Genomic DNA, 22,538 nt, shown 5'->3' with positions numbered 1-22,538 from the left:
CTAATTTAAAAAACAAGTTAAAACCAAATTACCAGGAAGAATAATAAAAATGGAAACATTACAAAGACTTCTCATCTTGCAAAATAAAATGTGGCAAGGGTGTGTAAATAATTTGACGAGGAATGGAAAATTTCATTGAAAAATAAAACTATTACAAAACTGATGCGATGAAAAACCGAATAGTCTTATATCTCAGGAATGGAACTTGTAACTTAAAACCTTTACACAAATAAAATGACTGGCTTGGATGGCATTACTGGTGAATTTTAATAAATACTCATGGAAGAAATAACAGTTCATCAATTATACATGAACTATTTTAAGGAGTAGAGGAAAAAAGAACACTTTCAACTTAGTTTTAGGAAACCAGCATAATACTGATATCACACGCCACTCTTGATATTGTAAGAAAATAATAGTTCAACATCCAAAGTTAACACTGTAGCAAATATCCTAAACCAAATATTAGAAATTTAAATCTAGCAGTATATAAAAAGAATAATAAATTATGGTCAAATGAGGTTTATACAAGGAATGCAAGAAGGATTTACTACTTGGAAATAAATCAATATAATCAATAATATTAACAGAGTGAATGAGGAAAACATAATCATTTCAATGAATGTTGAGACAGCATTGAATAAAATTGAATTCCTTTTCATAATAAAACATATCAGCAAACAATAGTGGAAGTAAACTCTCTCAATTTAATAAGGAGGATTTATGAGAAACCTACAGTTAATGTCATTCTTAATTGTGAAATGCTGCATGCTTTTCAACTGATACCAAAAACCAAAAAGAAAAAGGTAGCCATTCTCCATTGTTATTTGGCATTGTATAGGAGTTCTGAACCGGTGCAATAAGGTAAGAGAGATTGGGAAGGAAAAAGTACAACTGTCTTAACAGTTTGCATTATCATATTCATAGAAAATACAAAAAAATGAATAATTACTAGAACTATTAAGTTATCAAGTTGAGAATATGTCAATATTGCAACATTTATTGTTTGCCCATATATTAATTAGAAACTATTGGTAAATAAAATTTAAAATACAACATTTACACACACACACACACACACACACACACACACACACACACACACACACACTTCCAAGCTCTGTCTGCTGGGAAGCCTAGATGCAATGAAACCTCTGTAGCAATGAACACATCCGGTGATCAGATCTGGGTTTCTAGTACCATTCTCCAATTAAAAAAAAAAGAAAAAGAATTCTTGGAGAAATGACTGATCTATGTCTGCAGCAGGAAAAACACAAGATGAGTATGTAACTTCTTATATTTACAGAACACACAGAAGTGCTCAAACACTGAAGTGGTAGGAATGTGTCAGAGACACAGAGGCTAAGTGAATAAACTCCCAGTGGCCAAACTGGAACAATTTGAGCAACAAATTAAATAACAGAGCTTAGAATTTTAACTCAAAACATAAAATAAATGTGCAAGAGTCTATATTGATGTGAATAAATTATTGTATAAATAAATAAAGGGGAAGGAATAAATCTCTACCAAAGAATCTCAAATAATATGCAGAAATTGTTCCCTCAAGGAGGTGGAACATAATCTCTTTATCCCCTTAAGTTGGGCTACATACACTGACTTACTTTCAAAGAGTGCTGATACAGTTTGGATATTTGCCCCTTCCAAATCTCGTGTTGAAATTTGATCCCAATTGTTGCAGGTGGGGCCTGGTGGGAGATGTTTGGGTCATGGGAGTGGATCCCTCATGAATGGCTTTGTGCTGTCCCCATGGTAACCAGTGAGTTGTCACTATATAAGTTCCGTCAAGAACTGCTTGTTAAAAAGAGTCTGGCACCTTTCCCTCTCTCTCTTTCCTGCACTCTTATCCTGCAATCTCCTAATGCTGGCTCCCGTTCCCCTCCTACTTCTGCCATGAGTGGAAGTAGATGCTGGTGACATGCTTCTTGAACAGCCTACAGAACGATGGACCAAAAAGCCTTTTTTCTTTGTAAATTACCCAGCCTCAGGTATTCCTCTATAGCAATGCAAAACAGACTATGACAAGAATAGCACAGTGAAGGTTAAAAAAAGGAGTTACTTTACAGTGGAAAAATCAGACAGATACCACCTCAGGCCTATAATCAAGCTTAACATATTAAATAATAAGTCATATTGATAGTACATGCTCTTGATAAAAAGTAATGAGAGTGGCAGTTTACTTCTGTGGTCTTCCTTCCAAAAATCTCATAATTCAATCTACTCAAAAGAAAAACATGTGTGAACCCAATTGAGAGACATTCTACAAAATACCTGACCAATACCAGTTGAGGTTATAAAAAATTATGTAAAACATTTTCACAATCTAGAGCATCCTATGGAAACATGGCAACTAAATATAATGTAGTATCCCGGATAGGATAATGGGACAGAAAAATAATGTTAGTAAAAAACTAAAGAAATCCAAAAAGCACAGAACTTAGGTAATAATAATGCATCAATATTTGTTCACAAATGTTGACAAATATATCATACTAACTAATGTAACATGGTAATAATAGAGGAAACTGGGCATGGGATCTAGGAAAATTCTCTGTACTGCCTTTGCAAATTTCTTGTAGACCTAAACTATTCTAAAATAAAAGGATTATTTTAAAAATATAACATTTATAAGCATGCATCAATACTTAGGAATAAACTAAGAGATATGACAATCCCTGAAAAACATAGTTCTGAGTAACTGGAGAAGACAAATTGATATACTATGTTCATGGATTAGAGTACTTAATACCTATTTTATGTTTGTTTTGTATTTAATGCTTTTCATATTCTTCAGAAAGTATGGTAAAGAGAACTTTGAATTTTGATAAAAGATATTTATACAAAACTCAAGTAAACACCATATTTAGTTTGGAAACATTAGAAATATTCTCTTTAAAGCCAGGAACAAATCAATTTCATTTAACATTGCTTTTGTTAAAACATTAAGACAAGAAAAAGTTGCAGATTGTATAAGTACTGACAGGAAGAAATTAACATGTTACTATTCCTAGGTGGTACAATTATATGAAGAAATTATAAAACATGAGGCCTAAAATGAGAGCATTTTGGGCAATGTAAAAAATGATCGTGTTCTTATGTATCGACAATGAAGTGTTTAAAAATAAGTGAAAGATTATGATTTTAAAAGTCCATTTTAATAATGAAGTATAAATAAATCTAAAAGATATTCAAGAAATTTATGAGGCATATGCATTTGTTAAATGATATTAATAATATTTAAATAAAGAGTGTGATGCATTGTATTCATGGATAGGAAGACCCAATATTTTGAAATGACAATTTCCCCAATGCTTATCTTTATATTAAGCTCAAGTTTATTTTGTGGAATTTGACAAGATAATTCTAAACTTTATGAAAAGCCAATCTCCCAAGAACACTAATTAATACTTTAAACAGAATTTTTAAACTGTGTGTTTGGTAGGTTGTCCTACTAAATATCAAGTCTAATATAAACTATATTAAACAAGACAACGTGATATCGGTGCAGGCATAGACAAATAGATCATTAGCATAGAACTTGAAACGGACTTATTAAATTTAATTACAAATTATTGGAAGTAATTATTCAATTATGAAATAAAAATAAATGCCTACGTTACATATTACATGTACGTATACATATACAATTGTACAAAATGCCAAGGGGACTAAAACCTAAACAAGAAAGCAAAACTCTTTCATCAGAGAGTATAAGAAAATATCTTTATGCACTTGGGTGAGAAGAAATTCTTATGGCAAAGAAGCATAGACTTTTAAGTAAAACAAGGTTACATTTTGTGAATTAAAAGTATTTACACATCAAAAAGAATGCCTTGAAGAGTAGAATAAATGTTTAAAACGCATACAGCTGACAAAGTATTCATCTTCAGAATATTGCATGTGTGTGCATACTATAAACAAGCAACTTTAAATGGAGAAAATATATTAAGAGGCATTTTGCATAAAGAACATCTGAATCATTTATTAAAATGCTTAACCTCACTGTTTATCAAGGAAGTACATGATAAGCAGCAATTAAATCGAACTTTACAACCATTACGGAAGTTAAAAAATTGAAAGTGGGTAAATACTAAGTGTTGGAGAACATGTAAAACAATAGGAAATCTCATAATATTGCTAACAGGTGCTTCAAACAGAATGACCACCTTGGAGAACAATTTAGCAATTTGAATGGGGAGCAATTTAGTAATTACCAAGTAATCTCACCCCTAGGTATATACTCTGTAGAATAGCTTGCATAAATATATATATACACACACACACACACACACACACACACATACATACATACACACACACCCACATATAATATTAGAAGGTAATATGCAATGATTTTTCTTTTTTTTTTTTTTTTTTTGAGATGGAGTCTGGCTCTGCTGACCAGGCTGGAGTGCAGTGGCACTGTCTCAGCTCACTGCAAATTCCGCCTCCTGTGTTCAAGCGATTCTCCTGCCTCAGCCTCCCAAGTAGTTGGAATTACAGGTGTCTGCCACCCTGCTGGCTAATTCTTGTTTTTTTTTTAGTAGAGATGGGGTTTCACCATGCTGGCCAGGCTGGTCTCGAACTCCTGACCTCAGGGAATCCACCCTATGCAATGATTTTCAATGCAGAGATGATTTGTAGTATTGAAAACATTAGAAACAACCTACATGTCTAGCAAAAGTAGAATGGATAAATATATTTTGAAATACTGAAATGAAAATGAAAAAAAAAACCTTGTCTACACATACAAGCATGGAGTATCTCAAAAAAACATAAATTTACACCTGAAAAATGAAGCCAACTAAGTTACATGTGGATACTTCAATATGGTCATTTTGATTATATTTTCATACATATAGAATGAACATTTATATCTTAATATCAAACTCAGGAATAAAGCTTACTTTAAGAAGTTTCATGTATTTGTACTGTTTAATTTCTTAAGATGGTGGTAGTTTTTTTAGTGTTACTTATAATCCATGCATCTTGGTATGCCTGTAACTTTTTTTAATAAAAAAATACTTTAAAAAGAATGTCTAGTAGTTTAAAGATTCCATTAACACATATATAGATATATAGAGAGATAGATAATATCGATTTTTATGGTGTATTGGCTTAGGTATCTCTCGAGAATCTAATGACTCAATAATTCAAAGTAGCATTTATATATGTGTGCTTATTGTTGCAAGTAAAATGTGAGCCTATTATTTGTATGGAAAATTGAAAAACTGTACGTTTGGACAATTCTGTGAGATCACACTGGACCCTCAGATCCTCCCTTCCAACATGCCATGCATCTATGTACACCGACACCTGAAAAACTGTTAACCCAAAATGTCTCATCTTTTTTGTTCTCAGTTTATAAAAATGGTTTATTTTATGGGCACTGGTGAAAAGTAATGGTTCAATGTATAAATATTGATTTTAATCACATAGCAGTGCAATTCTTTTTCTAACATATGTGTAACAAGATGGAGAGTCATCTGTTTTTTGAAGGTAGGCAGATAAAACCAATATGTTCATTTAAAAATACTGTACTATTATATCTACACGCCCAAACTTCTTTGGAGACTGTGAGGGGTAGGATTTAAAAGGGATATAAGCAGGCTCTGGGATGCTACTTTTGACTTGAGTGTGGTTACATGAATGTGTGCACTTTGTATTAATTCATTGTAATTCACTCCTATAATTTGTGCACTTTTTTGCATATGTATTGAACAAAAAGCTAGGAAAAGGAGTCTCATTATTTTATCTTTATAATGGAAAAAAGTTTATGATTCACTAATAAGTAAAAAAAGAGATTTGTCAGAATAAAATGATTATATCATCCTTTGTGCATAGCAAAATGTTTGGTTCATTATATGCTCTCACAAAAAGATTCACTGAATGAATGAATGCATAAACCATGTAAAAATATGTGCAGTCAAAACATTTAGAAGTAAATATAAATGCAGCTAACTACTAACACTGCTGGGTTTGTGTGGGGGCATTATGGGTGATTGTTTTCTCTCTTTTTCAAATTTTAAATAAGTAATGGACTTTTAATGTCATCATGGGTTTAGCCAGTCCCATAAGGTGCCTCTATTATGGGCATTTCTTACTTGCTTCTGTCATAGTTATGCTTCTCAGTGTGTATGTATATATATACATGTTTCTATTTTGGAGTTTTTCTTAAAGTTTGACAGTTAGCTGAGAACATTTGAGCTACCTATAACCAGTCCCAATCCCCAGACCACATCAAATGGAATTCCCTTTTACCTACACCATGGAAGTTGCTTATCATCTCAGTGATTTTTTTCTTCAAGATTATTCATTTTTGGTCCTTATAACTAGGCATTTTAAGTACTGGAAGGCACAGGGTTAGAGAAATCTCTAGACATTCTCATGCTCTAGACATTCATAGTCCTGCAGACTGTTTCTGGTGAAGAATAAAAGCTTTCATTGAAAGCTTTTTGTCTAACTTCTAACGTTCTCACCTGTGATCACTGAATAGATACGCTCTGCATGACACATTTGGTGTGTTAAATTTTAAATTTGTGAAGGTTTTTGTTTACTTTTAAATAATCTTTTGAATTAAGATACAATAGCCGTTCATAACATACACAAGTCTGCAGCATCCATTCAATAATTCTACATATGTATAGGCCTGTGTTAGTACTACCCAGATCAAAATATAGAACAATTTTGGTACCCAGAAGCCTCCATAGTACCTCCTCACCATCAGTTACCAGCCAACTCCCACCCCCAACCAAAGATAATCTTTTAGAATTCAGAAGCCTTTTATCAACAGAATTGATTATTTCATGTTATTGAACTTCGTATAAATGAAAGTAAACACATGTTCTATTGTGTCTGTTTTCTTTAGCTCATATTCTAACACATGTTCTATTGTGTCTATTTTCTTTAACTCATAATTATGTTTATGAGAAATATCAATGTTGTTTCTATGTAATATTCCATTGCCTGAATTGTGAAAATTGATGATATGACTTCGGATTTCTACAGTCATACCCAACTAGATGGGAGTTAAGGACCATGGGGAAAAAGCACTCAGTTCACAAAGCTCCTGCTCCAGGAACTGTCTGGCAAGCCCAGCTGCAGAAATAACTTACTATAATCTTAAAATCCATTTTACCTAGTAATTGCTGAAACTACCTTCCATGCCTCTAAGATTAGTTTTACCTTCCACCAAGATTAGTTTTACCTACCACCATCACTCAACAATTACAGCTTGCCAGAGCTGAAAATACTTCTCCAGGCCAATTAACTTTCTTTCAAAACATTTTACAAAACGTTTCTCTTAACCAATAAAACCCCAATCTTTTCTTTTGTTCTGTGGACACCCTGAAGACTGGCCAGGTCTGTGTGTATGCTCCAAATTACAATTTGGTTTTTGTGTATATTTCCAAAGAAAACCTTTGCTTAAGGGTTTTCCTTGCATTTGCATTTCTTTGCATTGTTAAGCCCAATTTAACAAATGCTTTCATCCTGGCACATAAGCCTTATCCACAGCTCAACATAGGTTTGCAGGAGCACACTTCGTATGAGAGCCACTTAATGTGGAGATCTTAAGCTTCCCCTCATTGAAATAGTCATGTGCTCCTTTTGTCACCATAGTTTAAAAGACAGGACAAATGTGCCTCTCTCACCAAGATGATGTTCCCAAATAGCAATGATGATAAAGTAGTTTTGTTTTTAATTTAATATTTTTGAGAACTGGAGTTTCCATTAGTTGTTAAATCATTATCTGTTTAAGAAGAATGTGAACTTAAAATAATTGCGGCTGAACATAGTCCTTAAAGAATCTCATTATATGACTCAAATATGAGAGGAATAGAGAAGTTAAAATTCTCATAATATTTATAGAAAAAAATGTGACTGTGTAAAATAGTGAAACTGTACTCAGGTAAGAATGGTTGGCACTATGTGAAATTAATCAGATTAACAATATTGGCTAAGGAATTTAACAGCTAAAAAGAAATTTGAGTTTATATTGTTAAAAAACTGCACATGCATTTTTAAAAAAATTTGTGCACGAAAAGTATGAAAAATACATTGTTTGAATTAACTTAGTTAACAAAAAGTGACCTAAAAAGTAGAATATCTACTAGAGAAATTTTCCCAAGAATTAAACAATAACCTGAAATGGGAGAGTTGTATTTAAATGAGACATACCAGTTGTAGACTAGACCAGCAGAGGGAGCTCAATATATTTAGCCAGTAAAGACACTGAAGGCTTAGTCTTGTTAAGCAGACACATATGGATGAGGATAATTATGTAGTTTTATTTTAAATATGAATTCTCAGACATAAATATATTCATTAATGCTTACAGATAATTTGAGATTCCATCCTCTCAATTTTAATTGACTGCTTTAGTTGAATTCAATTATTTGTATTATAAGAACAGAAGTCAGCCTGTGCGACAGAGTGAGACTCCGTCTCAAAAAAAAAAAAAAAAAAAAGAACAGAAGTAAACTATATTCAGTGTAAGAAGTGTGAATAAGTTTAAAAAATACATTAACACATATATTAGCATTTGTACTGAATTAAAAAAAGACACCAATAGAATAATGAGATAAAGTTTTGTTGTAGAGTCGTGATAGTGGACCCTGTGAATAAAATGCAGCAACTTAACCAAGTGGGAGCAAAACATTTTATGATTCTTATGATAGAAATATACAAACAAGTTCTAATTTTCTTTGTGCCTATATAGATGAACATCGAAATCACAGCTATTCTAGATGATACCATTAAAAAGTAATAAATATTGAATCTGATCATTTTAATGGAAATAATATATGTTTAGAAATTTGGAAGAATAAAAAGAAAAATACCAAGGTGGACATGATTAGGTTTGTAATACTTAACTTCTGGGATATTTGAACAATGTTCTTTGACACTGCTTAAGACTGTGAAGAGGTGAGTGATAGATGCTTAAAGTGATTTCAGAAGGAATACATAATGATGGAGTACGTAGGTGAGAAAAATGACTTGCACGCTGAAGGAGGGAAATAAAACTGTTATCGTGAGAGTGTGTTTGCAATATTCTGCAAGCTTTTTGTAGAATGTTATTCTATAAAGTCTGGCTAAAATTATTAAGGTAAGAAATTTAACTGGTGTAGGCATCTTATAGATTGTGTTATAACCGTTCTAGTGGTAGACTGATGAATTATGTCATAAAAAAGGCACTTGCAGAAAACTGGCAATCTTTAAGTCTTAATGGGAAGGAAATATGCCTATGCCCTCTGTTTTCTTCCAAATCTATTCCCTCCCTACCCCATAAAGATGGGTAAAACTTTAAATCTTTCCAACTATTGCTGTGGGAAGTATTTCATGGAAGCAATCATGGAAAAGAAAAATATAGAGAAGTATATTTCCAGGTTTTTAGGATTATACATGTATAGAAACAAAATGAGAAAATCATCAGGTCTAGAAATACAATTTGAGAAGCCTAAATAGAATAAAACCAATAGGGATTCCTTCATCTGTGGATTATATGGACTGAATATGTACAAATGTTGGATATAAATGAGGGCCAAATTTTCCACACGAATCTAGAATATATCAAAATCTAAAACAGGATTATAGCCACTGAGAGAAGAAATTGCACTAGAACCGCACTGTTTCTAACCAAATTACATGCATCTTCTCTGCCTTTACACTCATATACACACATTCATGTAACTTAGATTGTATCGTATTGAAGATAATTCTATATAATGCCTCCAAATTTAAGTTCGGTTCTTCTCCACAAATGCTTTATTGTAGTTAAGCTATATTAACTTTGAATGGAACCACAGAGATGCTGGTAAAAGACTTACATTGCATACATGAGGGAAACAGCTTAAAAAAAAAAAAAATGATGCCTGTATAAAGCCTCTTCCTGTTGAGATGGATTCCAACACACACTCACACATACCTCTACACACACTTACACCATCATGTATGTAATAATTTGCATATTAGATTGTTTTTCCTTAGAAAATTTACTATCTGTTTACTGTTCTAAGTAAAGTGAATGTAATTATCTAATATATTTTTTTAAACTAATAAATTCCTAAGTGTTTTATATCATATTTTAGTTAATATTAACTTTGAGAAGTATTGCAAGCTATACTTACTAAATTTAAAAAGATAATTCTAGCTAATTTAAGAATCATCATCTACACAGTTTCAGAAAAAGTAAATTGGCTGCTAGACAATTTTATAGATGTTCAGTGGTTCATGTGTCTATTTCTGCATTTTATTACAGTTAAATTGCCCAATAAAAGCTAAAGGGCAAAGTCGAGATACCATGTGTTCTTTAGAAAAAGCTTTAAAATTTAAGACAGAAGAAATTTGGTCTGTAATGACGATTTTTCTGTTTTTCTTGCTTTAATAACTTGATTATATAAAATGCCTTCAAATACAGTTGATAAAATTTCTAAGTATAAAGTTTTGGCAAATACTGTATTCATTTGAAAAAGTAATCAAATTAAATATTTAAAATAACTTTAAAAAATGTGTAAGTGGGGTACAGAGTAACCATGTAAGTATTTACTACTCTGTTTACGTCTGGATATTAAAGATTACTGGAAAAAAATAATTGCTATGGTGACATTTTAGCTTTAATTCGAAGTTTAATATTAGACTGTCGAATTGAGAAAATCAATGTTGTTTTTGCTTATATTTATATACTCTAATATACCATCTCTAACTGAAAAGTTATTACCTGCAGGTGACTGTAATTTAATTATAATATTATTTTATCTTTTAAAATCTTGTTATATTAATTTGGGTTTTAAATTACGTAAAATGTTGCCATTAATGTAATTATAGATTACTCTAGTGTGAAACTTGTTGCAAAGTAAAATGCCTACCATGGTCGTCTCTGCGATAGAGCCAAAGCTGTTGATGAATATGTTGCATGTGACATTAACTGGAGGGCCTGAAAAAGAGATTAAAACATAAGGGCTGTTTAGAGACTTACCTAAAACATTTTCAAATAATTCCTTGCATTCCATTATTTGTGTGTGTGTGTGTGTGTGTATATATATACACACACTAATATATGTATACATATACACACACACACACAAAGAGATGCTCACAATTGAAGCAATAATTCCACACAACAATATGTATTGAGAATCACAAGGCTCACAAGGAACACTGTTGCTGATCATTTTTTTACCTCTCTTGGTCTTAGTTTTTAAAATCTAGATGTCTCTAACGGTTCTGTAAATGCCTGATGCAGTAAGTCCAATATCTAAGCTCCTTCAGAGATAGTTTCTATTGATCTTTTCCCCGCTGCATGGGCTATGCTTTTCTATTTCTTTGCATGTCTCATATTTTTTTGTTGAAAATTGAATAGGTAACATAATGTGGCAACTCTGGAAACCGGGTCTTCCCATCTCCAACCCACAGTTTGTGGTTGCTGGTTTTTCTTGCAGTTGTTGTTTCTTCTTTAGTGACTTACCTGGACCAATATGGTAAAGTTTTCATTTCCCTAGAGTACACAGCCACTGAAATCTCTGTTTAGTGAGTTTAGTGGTAAACTAATATTTGGTTAGAGATTTCTTTAAAGCCTTGAGCCAATAAATCTTCCACTCTTGCCAAGGGTCTTCCATGGGTTTGGGGACATGTATTCAGTGCTCAGTTATTTACAACTCTACCTTACCCTTCACTTCCTGCTTGCACAGGACCTGAGGTCCACCAGAGGTGAGATACTGGGACTCTCTGAGCACTTCCCTGGTCATGCACAAAGCCCTGTATGCATATGTAAACTCCAGATTGCAAAGATATGTTAGAGCTTTTCAGAACTGCCTAAGAACATCGAATTTTCCAGGTCCTTTATAATTTTTGTTTAGGCTCTTACTTGCCCCAACTAGTGTCACAGGCTTAGGCAGATACAATGTTAAACAATCTTCTGATTATTTTCCACAAATGCCCTAGAGATAGAAATTTTTCCCACCAAGTGAGTTCTCAGTCAAGTCAAATAATGGAAAGCCCTTTGAGTGAGGCTTTTCTCGGGAGCTACCAGACAGGAAGAATAGTGACAAAGCTCTGGGGATGGACCTTCTGAGGAACTCCAAACCTGGTTAGCCAGCTTCTGGTGGTTTTACAACTTCTACTGTTTAGAGGCGACTGGATTGCAAGGCTGCTGTGGAACTGGGAAGGTAGGCCAAATTAATATGCCTTCTGTTCTTACAGAAATTCATCAATTTTTCTTGAATGAACACTCTTAAGGTTGTTGTAAGCTTTCAATCAATTTTAAGAGTTCTAACGGTTAATCTTGATAATTTTGCCAGTGTTTTTGTTGCTTTTTTGGAGAAGTGAACTTACTGAGTTTCTCACTCCTCCATTCTGGAAATTTCTTATTAATGCCAGATTTAGTATTCATCATAAATCCAAGGATTTTCATTTTTATAAGTCCCATTTATTCATTCCTTTACTAAATACCCAAAACCTTTGCACACAAAACTAAAGAAGACACAAAGAGATTATCATCTAGCAGAGAAGGAGGAGCAGAAATCGGTAAATTGTTGTAAGTTTCCTGCTTACAACATTAGCTGATTCATAGATATTTAACCCATAGTAACTCTGAGAGAAGGTAATATTCCATCATTTATGCTTTAGGGAATTAAAGCACAGTGAGCCTACATAAGATGCTCATATTTAGAATGTGAACCATTGCTCTGATTCTAAAAATCATTATTTTCCCACTGTCTTGTTTACATGACATTCAAAACATTTCATTATCTGGCCACAAACTTTGTTATTAGGCAGACACCTACATAAATAGAAACATAAAAATATTTTGGCTAGGGGCTAAAATAGCTCTATCTGAGTTACACTCTACCTAAGTTAGTCAGGGAACACCACATACAGAAACTGATATCTAAGCCTAATTTCTTTCTTTTTTTCAACCTGAGTATAATTTTTGAGTAAATTGATTTTACGAGGTTTGCTACAAAAATGCCTAGTAGCCCCTTGCCTTATTTCTGTTTCCCTCTTTTCAGAGATAATGATTTCAATTCATTTAATCAATTCTTTGGACATTTACCTCAATTTCTCTACATAATATGTTTTTTTCTTTTAGTCACATCTTGTGATGCCCACAAAGAAGATAAAGATTTAGCCTTTTTACATACATCATCCCTACCTCTACTAATACAAGCCTTTTTTTCTGTACTCCCATTATCCAATTTTCTATATGAAAAAAGGCTTGGTCTTTTTTGTTAGCTCAATCATCACTTTTTACATTAATATGACAAGGTAGATATTTATCCAAGCCAAACAATAGAGTATATTATGCTTACTTTTTCCTTTCCTGCGGAACATTTTCCTGAGATTGGCAATTGTTTCATGTATAATATTTCACATAGCTTTCTTCACATGAATTGTTAACTTATCGACAAGTGCTGAAATATCTAAATTTTGGTTCACTATGTACAGATCCATCAGTTACTCTATGAACTTTACCTTCCTCTGGATTTACAGAGGAATGTAATGAGAATGTTTTGCTCCGGTTCAAAGCAATCGTTCTATGACCTCCCAATCATGCTAGGAATTACTTCCATAGCTTTCTGTTGTGGGATCCTCTTTCATGGTCCCACACTTCTTTCTTGGTTCATTTCTTCATTTTAGTGGAATATATGCTTCAGCAATATTTTGACAAATGCTGCATAAGGTTATGAAGCTTTTGAGAGAGTCCCTGTCCATAAATGTCTGTTTTTGTTGTTGTTGTTGTTGCTGTTTTGCATTCACACTTAATGTATAGTTAGTAGAAACTTTTAGGCTGGAAATGTTTTTTTCTTATGAATTTTGAAGATAATTTTTCATTATTTTCTATTTTTCAGCATTGCCATTGAAAAGTCCAAAGCCATTTTGTAGATGACTTGTTTTTCTTTCTGAAAATAACTAGGATGTTTCATTTGTTCCAATATTTTTTTTAAAAACTATTTCATTAGTTAAAATGGTCTAAAATATCATTTGAGGTTGCAATTTACATTTATTTGATTACTGGTTCATGATTTTCATCTTAATTTGCTTTTCAACCTCTTCTCTAGTTGGCTATTTATCTTGCTGCATTAATAAAATCATTTAAAAATAAAGTCTAGGTTTCAAAGTCCTTTAAATTCTGTGCTGCACATTGAAATAACCTGGGGATCTTTACAAAATATACATACCTGATTCTCACCTACTTTGGTTGGTATGACATGCAACCAAGGCATCAGTATTTTTTAAAGCTTCCTAGGTCATTAAAATGTGCAAGAATGTTTGGAAATGACTGTCCTAAGGAATTACCGACTCGAAAATACCTGGGGCCACTATACTACAGGGCTAACAGAGATTTTCTTAGGAATAGAAATATACAGAAATAGAAGTCAGGGCTTGGGAGCATTGAAAACTCAAGGCTATTAATTTCAGTAGAAGAGTTGCCTATTATAAATTTGGTGAACACTGTTAATAAAACAGAGTAGATGCTATGTACTTAGAAAGGGCCTAAAGTTTACTAAACATGGGAATGTCTAGAACATATAATTCAAACCAATATGGAAGTTAAATTGTTTTAAATATGAAGGATGGACATGTAATAAGAACCTAAGAAAAGGCCTGAATCCTAGAGGTGCTGTATTTAGTTACCAATGAGCATTTTAAAATATCTTCATTGCTTATTTCTAAGAGTTTACAAATTTCTAAAATTTGTAAGATGAGAGCAGTGTCTTATATGTCACTATATGAGAGAGGGATATACATAGTTTACCCCATGATTAAAACAAAATTCCATCATAAAAAAGTATGAGGTTACAACTGTCAGAAGTTAATTTTTTCTTAATGTGAGTCTAATAGAAACTCTGAAAAGTATCTGTAGGCCAACTGGCATCCTTGAAAAGCTAAAACCAATCTTTCATATTTTCTAGGTTATTCTCTTGTTCCCCCAGATAATACTACAATCCTACTAATTTTTTTTTATTGGAATAGCAATATGAATGTGAGGAACATTATTTGGCTTGAGATAAATTCTGTCATGCTCTCTGGTAAAAGGAAAACATAAGAACATCAGAATTGGGTTAAATCACCTGTAAATAAAATGCTGATGGGTTACCCCCTTTGGGTGCCATTGGGGAAACATGACCCAGGGGAAGCTACTACTAGAACATGCTAGCTCCATTGGATTGGGATCCTTGTGGTTGAAACAGAAATAAATAAAAGAGTGGGGAGATAATTTTTCTTATTTTAGTTTAGAAAGGGAAAGAGTATTTCTCGGATTTTAATTTGCCACACGCATTGAATAAAGGATGAGGTATTCTCTATAATATATTTTGTCTCGTTTTATAAATTTAATTAGTTTCTATATGTTTATGGATAATAGTGGTGAAAGAGCAAATGGAGGCAAAAATTCAGCATAGGCTTCAAGGTTCTGAAGTTAGTGAAATGCGTTCTGATACATTTCAGTGTCCCCTGGGAGCAAGTGTTGTGTGGCACATCCTAATGACTCCAGGAAGGTTCTGAAAGGAGCAGTGTTAGGTACAGTCTTTGGAGGAGGAAACCTCTGATATTTTTGTTTTCTTTCTAAAATATGGTGCTGATATCCCTAGTTGACCAGAGGCTCAAATCGTAAGGCCGATGGATGAAATAAAGAAAATGACATGTTTCCACAGAAGAATAACGGTCAAAGAATTGACTAATTTAGACTTTCACTAATAGTTGGGATTGTAATGCCTCATTGTATTTGAAACAGGCTCCAGCCTCAGCCTCCATAACAGTCCTCCAATAAGAAGCAGAAAGCTCTTCCTAAAGCTGAAAAGTCATCTGGTTTCAAAACCTAAATTTCATGTGCAAATAAAGTAGCTCACAATTGTCTCAGGCCTAAACTTTATTCTCCACATGGTTATAACATGTTCCTTGCGTGGATATTAGAACATAAAAAAGTGTGATTTCATTCTCCTTTGACTGTTTACTTGTGTATATATTTTCTTCTTCAGCAGAAAGAAGGGTGAATGAATTTGGACATCAAATCCTAACTCCAAATTTCGTAACTATAGTAGACACTTACTTGAAAGGCAGACAGATAGACACACATGAATAAATAAGAATAACTTACAATTTTAAAATATTCAAATAAAAATCAGTTTGGAAATAAAAATGATTTCAGATCATGGAGTCTCTTCAATGTAATAACAAGGTATTTGGGATTTACTTTAAGAAAGCTTTGGAGCCATAACAGATTCTTGACTTTGGAAGTGTAGGAACTAACATGACTCGTGAATGTTTGCATGAATGGGCAAAAGCATAGAGACAGAAAAAACAGAAATTTATGATAATAGTCTGGGGTGGGGACAGAAGCGACTTGACCCCCTAGAACAATGACAGTCCTTGGAGATAGATTACAAAGAATGAAAAGGATACAGCATCATAATGTTTTAAAGGTACCACGTTCTACCCCTTGGGTTTCTGGTCCATGTGAGATTACTGCAGCAATCTTGGAGTAGTCTTTGACTACTTTGACATAGACATTCAAAAATTGTGTAGAGAACGAAGCTCAGAGAAGATTATGAATCTTCTATTGCCATTACAGAGAGCACCTGTTTAGCATTCTTGGCCAATCTGCTACTTCTCTGTGCCAATGTAAAAGCTGTTATATCTATCCAATACACTCCTATGTTAAGCAACAGAGCAAATAACTGCCATAGCATCCATATGGCAAATTGTGCTTTTAAATTGTTCACGACTTTAGGCATAGTCCTTAAAAACAAATGACAGTAGTTGCAGATGTTTTCAGCAGTAAGTTTTCATTTAGATGTTATTTTAAAGAAATAGAAGATGGCCCTTTAGTTTAAGACATGAAGTGATGGCAGAATAGCAAAGTACAATGCAAAATCTTGGCAATGATAGTATTGTTATTCATATTGGGGAAAAATCGTTCACTAGGCAGATCTAGAGCAAGTAAGAAAACAAACAAACAACTCAGTTGTTCATAAAAATGACGAAAGAAGTTTTCATGTAATGTTGTATTAAAGTTTTATCCTTTTTATAGATACAGAATGCAATTAAAAGATTAAATTTCAAAATAATTCTAACTAGAAACTTGTTTTATTTTAGATAAATGCACACACTTGTCACAAGGAGAGATGTTATTTTATTTTTTATTTACAAAGAATATTTGATTACTTAAAATCTGAATTTTAAATTATTTGTTAGGTTCTTTAGAAAGGTATAAATCATGGCATAGAAGCAGAATCCTGTTTGTTCTTCCCCTTTCTCTTTTCCTTCCCTTCTCTTTCCTTCCCCCAAATGCTGCACTGAAGTCATTTGTTTGGGCAGTGCAAAATAGGCTTAAGTGCTGGGATGGCTGAGGGGGTTGTAATAACCTCAGGCAGGAGAGAAGGACATTGTGGAGAAGTTCCACATGCAGGAAATGTTGGAGGCCCAGTGAGAGAGGAGGATGTGCCCATGATAGAGAAGCCTGGTGTTGGGTATTAGAACCATAGATGGGCAAGGTGTATGTCTCCATGGGACCATCCTGGCTTGCGGAGATGGAGTCTGAACAGGCATCTACACAAGGAGATGAACCGGAGGAAGGCTTCAGAGTCCCACCAGGCCGAGGAAGGCACTTGTGTAAAAGAAGAAGTAGCAGCAAACAAGGGAGATTCATTACATATTGATTAAATAAGTAATTATATTGAGGATAATGGGAGCCTGGTTTCTTGCTGTTGGAAGAGGAAGTTAAAGTATGGAAACTTAGAAACTAGACTAAACATATGGTATTGAGATAATCAGTGTGAACTCATGGTTTTCAAAAGATACAGAAGTATAGATGAAATTTGGTGTACAAATGTGTGTGTGTTTGTGTGTGTGCATGCATATGTGTGTGTTTATTTATGCTTATATGTGGGTATATACAGACATATCCTGGCAGGCACCAACTTAATCAGGTAATCAAAGTAAACATAACCAGTAATGGCAAAATCTGACATGGTCCACCATCAAATAGAAGGCAGTCAAAACATATCATCATTCCCGTAATATCCCTGCTAAATGTACTACCTAATTTGAATCATGAGGAAGCATTAGACAAACGCAAAGTGAAGTATATTCTTCTAAATAACTGAATAAGAATATTTTTTAAATGTCAACATCATGACAGTCACAGAAAGAATAAAGTGCTGGTTCAGACTGAAAAATACTATGAGAAATGACCAATAAAATATGAAGGGGTTCTAAACTGAATCCTTTTATCATAAATTATTAGATAATGGATGAAATTTGAATAAAGATCAGCAAATTAGATGGCAGCCATATATTCAACTGTTTTTCTTGTTATATTGGTTAGATTGTGATTATCGAGGAGAATGTTTTTACTTGTAGTAAATACTCAAGTACTGGGACATCAGGTCAACAACTTACATTGAAGTGGTTCAGAAAAAACCTTTGTACTTGTAACACTTCCGTTAGCTTCAGATTATTGCAAAATACAAAAAAGAGAAATAATTACTACAGAAATAATTCATTGGGAGGCCAAGACGGGTCGATCACGAGGTCAGGAGATCGAGACCATCCTGGCTAACACGGTGAAACCCCGTCTCTACTAAAAAATACAAAAACTAGCTGGGCGAGGTGGCGGGTGCCTGTAGTCCCAGCTACTCTGGAGGCTGAGGCAGGAGAATGGCATAAACCTGGGAGGCGGAGCTTGCAGTGAGCTGAGATCAGGCCACTGCACTCCAGCCCGGGTGACAGAGCGAGACTCCGCCTCAAAAACAAAACAAAACAAAACAAAACAAAAAACAAATACCAACAAAAAATACAGGGTTCAGATTCCAACTCCACCAACATTTCAAATGAACATGTATAGTTTTAGAAGAGCTTATTATTCAAGATATATTTCTTGTTAAAATGACTTTTTAAGTAAAAATTCAAATAGAAATGTACCTTTTTCAAAAATAATTGTAAATGTTATTCAAGAACAATAGTATCTTGGTGGATAGGAATGGTAAAAATGGATAAAGGAGAACTTTACAATGCTAACATTTACCCTAATAAAAATACATGTAGAAAATGAGTTTGAGTACACATGCCACCGTTGGCATAGATGATGTTGTAGAATAGAGTACTAGAAAGAGTAAATTCGTGATGAAGAGAGAAAAGGATTAGTGAAATATTTAAGGGTAAAAGACAGAAACCACAAATACATTGTGAAGGCAAACAAAAGTTATATCTACATAAAAAGAGAGTGGCCACTGGAGATAACATAAGAAAACTTAACAAAAATGCAGTAAATACTTGGGAGGAAAACAGAATTGGGTGATTACTGAGACAATACTTTCTGAAGTTGCACTTAAGAGTCATAAGAGACCAACGGAGGGACACCAAGATTAGGATCAAAAGAAAGAAGTAAAATCCAGCAGTGATTGGTAAAATATTCTAGTGAAATAATGTTTTGTTGTCTTATAAATGTACTTTTACTTGCAATTCAGTTGTTTTATGTTAAACATGCTTCTAGTTTCAGATGACATCTAGAAACTTCTGTTTCAAGACAGAGAATTGAACATCATTTTCTTTCTCTCTGAAGACATAAAAATGATATTACATAATCAAATTTTGATGAGAATAAATGTATCATAGCAAAAAGAATAGGAGAAAAATTATAATTAGTTTAATGACATAAAATACAGAGGCAGATAAAAATGGTTGACAAATGAAATGGAGGCAAACGCAAAATAAAAGCAAGCAGGGACTGCATGGAGAGGAGAAGGAGGTGGGGAGTGAGAAGAGGACCCCAGGGAGAGGGCCTGGCATCTGTCTTGAAAGCTTCCTGCTTCCCCTCTGTATTTCTGTTGAGCAACGGTGTCCTGGTATTTAGCTCTATGGAATTTTTGAGGAAATGGAAATAACTTCATTGATGATTAGGGCAAACATAGTACCTGACAGTACATCAAACCTAAAGTCTGCTCTATTTCACCATCTGTAGCACCCAAGAATAAAGCCTAGTCAAATCTCAACACTCACCTAAGCAAAGCTCTGGCCAGAGCAATGCAGCCTGTGTCAGAGTTCCCTTTCGAGGTAGAGAAATAGCAGAAAAATGGCCCTCCTATCCCCACCCAAGCTAATCACCCCTCGATTCTTCCTGAGTCACAGACATTCTATCACACATAAGAAAACTAGTGGTTTAAAGAGAATGAACAATATAAAGAATTTATCCTGCAGGATGACACAACAAATCATTGGGCAGAGAAGAAAAACAAAAAGGGCAGAATGCAATAAACGAGGCATTAAATTATCAGTCTAGTTAGTGCAAAGGAATCTCGTAATGCCTGCATTGTGAAAGGCTTAGAAAGCAATCAAATAGATTGGAACAGACAAGCAACAGAAATACATTTTGTTTTTGGAGTGTTTGCCTCAGAGAAGTGGAACTGTGCATCGTGAGTGTTGAGGGTGAACCCCTGCTTTTCATGACTGACACTTGTAGACATTTTTTCAGCAACTTCAGGTACACGATTGTTACTATTGTAATAATAAAACTGACAAACAAATAAACATACAAATTAACACCTGCGTAGCAACTTGTAACACAATGTCCACAACTTCACATTCAGGGAAAATGGTTTAGGATAAAGAGGATTGTGAAGAGACCAAAACACAATTACAGAGTTAAAATCTCCCTAAACATTCAAAAATTGGATAAATGGTACCCTGTAGTATCAAATCTGTGATTCTGAGGACAAATCTGAACAATTCTCTTTAAATGTAGAGGGAAAGCAGAAAGGAGAGAAGGGGATGAGTGAAATGTGCTGGACACAGATGACAGGGGAAGATAGTAGATTTTTGTTAAAAAATAAAGAAGTATTGTTTTACAGAAATAGCACAAAACAGTGCCAGCATAAGCAGAAATCCTCCTACCGAAAAATGTCCAGAGATAGGCAGAAAAAAAATAGCCTATATATAAAGGAGCAGAAATCAAAGTGAGATTTGACTTATTTATGATATTAAATGTCAGCAGGCAATGAATCAACATCTGCAAACTTCTGAGCTAGAATTCTGCAGCTCGATAATTGTATAAAGTTTCTTTAATGGCAAATGCATGCAAAAGAGATTATCCTGGAATATTATTCAGTGATAAAAAGAAATGAGATATCAAGCCAGAAAAGACGCAGAGGAACCTGAAAAGCATATTGCTACCTGAACGAAGCCAATTGGAAAAGTCTACATACTGTATGATTCTAATTATATGACTTCCTGGAAAAGGCAAAACTCTAGAGACAGTGAAAAGATCATTGATTGCCAGAGACTAGGGGTAGATGAGGGGAAGTGGGAGAGAGAGATATTCATAGCGCAAGCACAGGAGGTTTTAGGGCAGTGAAATTATTCTGTATGATACGGTAATGATAAACACACGTTTTTATGAATTTTTCAAAACCCACAAAAAATGTACAGAACAAAGAATGAACTCGAATGTAAATTATGGACTTCAGTTAATAATAATGTACTAATCTTGGTTCATCAATAATAATAAATATACCACATGAATATGAAGATGCCAATAACAGGGTACACTGTTGGGGAGGAGAGGGCAAATATGCACTTTCCAATCAATTATTCTGTAAACCTATAACTGCTCTTTAAAACAAGTCTATTAATTTAAAAAAATCAGAAAAGCCAGAACTCAGAAAATATATAAGCATTAATCCTGTCTTGAAAATGAAAATCTATTTTAATTTATTTTATTTTATTTTGTTTTTCAGTGAATGGAGACAAGGCTAAAATATCCAACTCTTTAGTTTTCAAGTTTTAATTTATATGTGTGTGTGTGTGTGTATATATATATATATATACATATACACATATATGTATATATATATAAAGAAGCTACCATTTTCAAGGATTATTAAGTCTTCCCTTAATTCTTAATCTGTCCCTCCAACTCTGTAACACCATTAGGCAGTGCCGTCCAGTGAGCACCATGGCCTGTAGTCTGTGCCTGGGGACATGGTACTTTCTCTCACTGGGCCAGTTCTGTTTCTGCTCTTTTCCCTAACCAAAAAGGCTTCTAAAGAGGAAAGATTTCAAAATTCTGAGAAAAAAATGGTGCAATCTACCTATTATTTTCATTTTCAAAATAAAAATAACTATTTCTTTTCCTTTTCTTTTTTTGCCTTTATAATGTGTCATATATTTTTCTCAGTCACATCACGGGATAAAACAATAATAAGCTAACCCGATTTGACATGAGGTTGGTAAAAAAAAAAAAAAAAAAAAACACACACACACACACAAAGAACCCCTGATAACATCAAAACTCAGATGCAAATTCACTGTTCTTACCAATGACCTTTGCCAAAGTGGACATAAAAATAACCATTTGTATATATAACATTTCTCCTCCTTAAGACCAAATTTTTGAAATAATGACTTGGACAAAATTCTAATTTCTATTGCATGATCAACTAGTTGAGTGATATTTGCAGCTTTACTTTCTAGTTCTTTTTAGCAGCTCTCAGAACATTTCTAAACCCATGTATCATTATTAAATG

General features: G+C 33.7%; 1 protein-coding gene across 2 annotated transcripts in view; it reads right to left on the bottom strand.

Moving 5' to 3' along the window:
* GLRA3 (glycine receptor alpha 3) overlaps window positions 1–22,538 on the bottom strand; it is a 176,094-nt gene that overhangs the window by 102,769 nt on the left and 50,787 nt on the right. For both annotated transcript variants that reach the window (XM_030919270.1, XM_030919278.1), the window contains exon 3: window positions 10,884–10,951. In XM_030919270.1, coding sequence (XP_030775130.1) covers window positions 10,884–10,951 — 68 coding nt within the window. The remainder of the gene's footprint in view (window positions 1–10,883; window positions 10,952–22,538) is intronic.

Source organism: Rhinopithecus roxellana, chromosome 2 (assembly GCF_007565055.1).
Source record: "Rhinopithecus roxellana isolate Shanxi Qingling chromosome 2, ASM756505v1, whole genome shotgun sequence".
Classification (NCBI taxonomy): domain Eukaryota; kingdom Metazoa; phylum Chordata; class Mammalia; order Primates; family Cercopithecidae; genus Rhinopithecus; species Rhinopithecus roxellana.
Note: the sequence above shows the minus strand (reverse complement) of the source record. Positions and strands in the feature narration are given on the sequence as shown.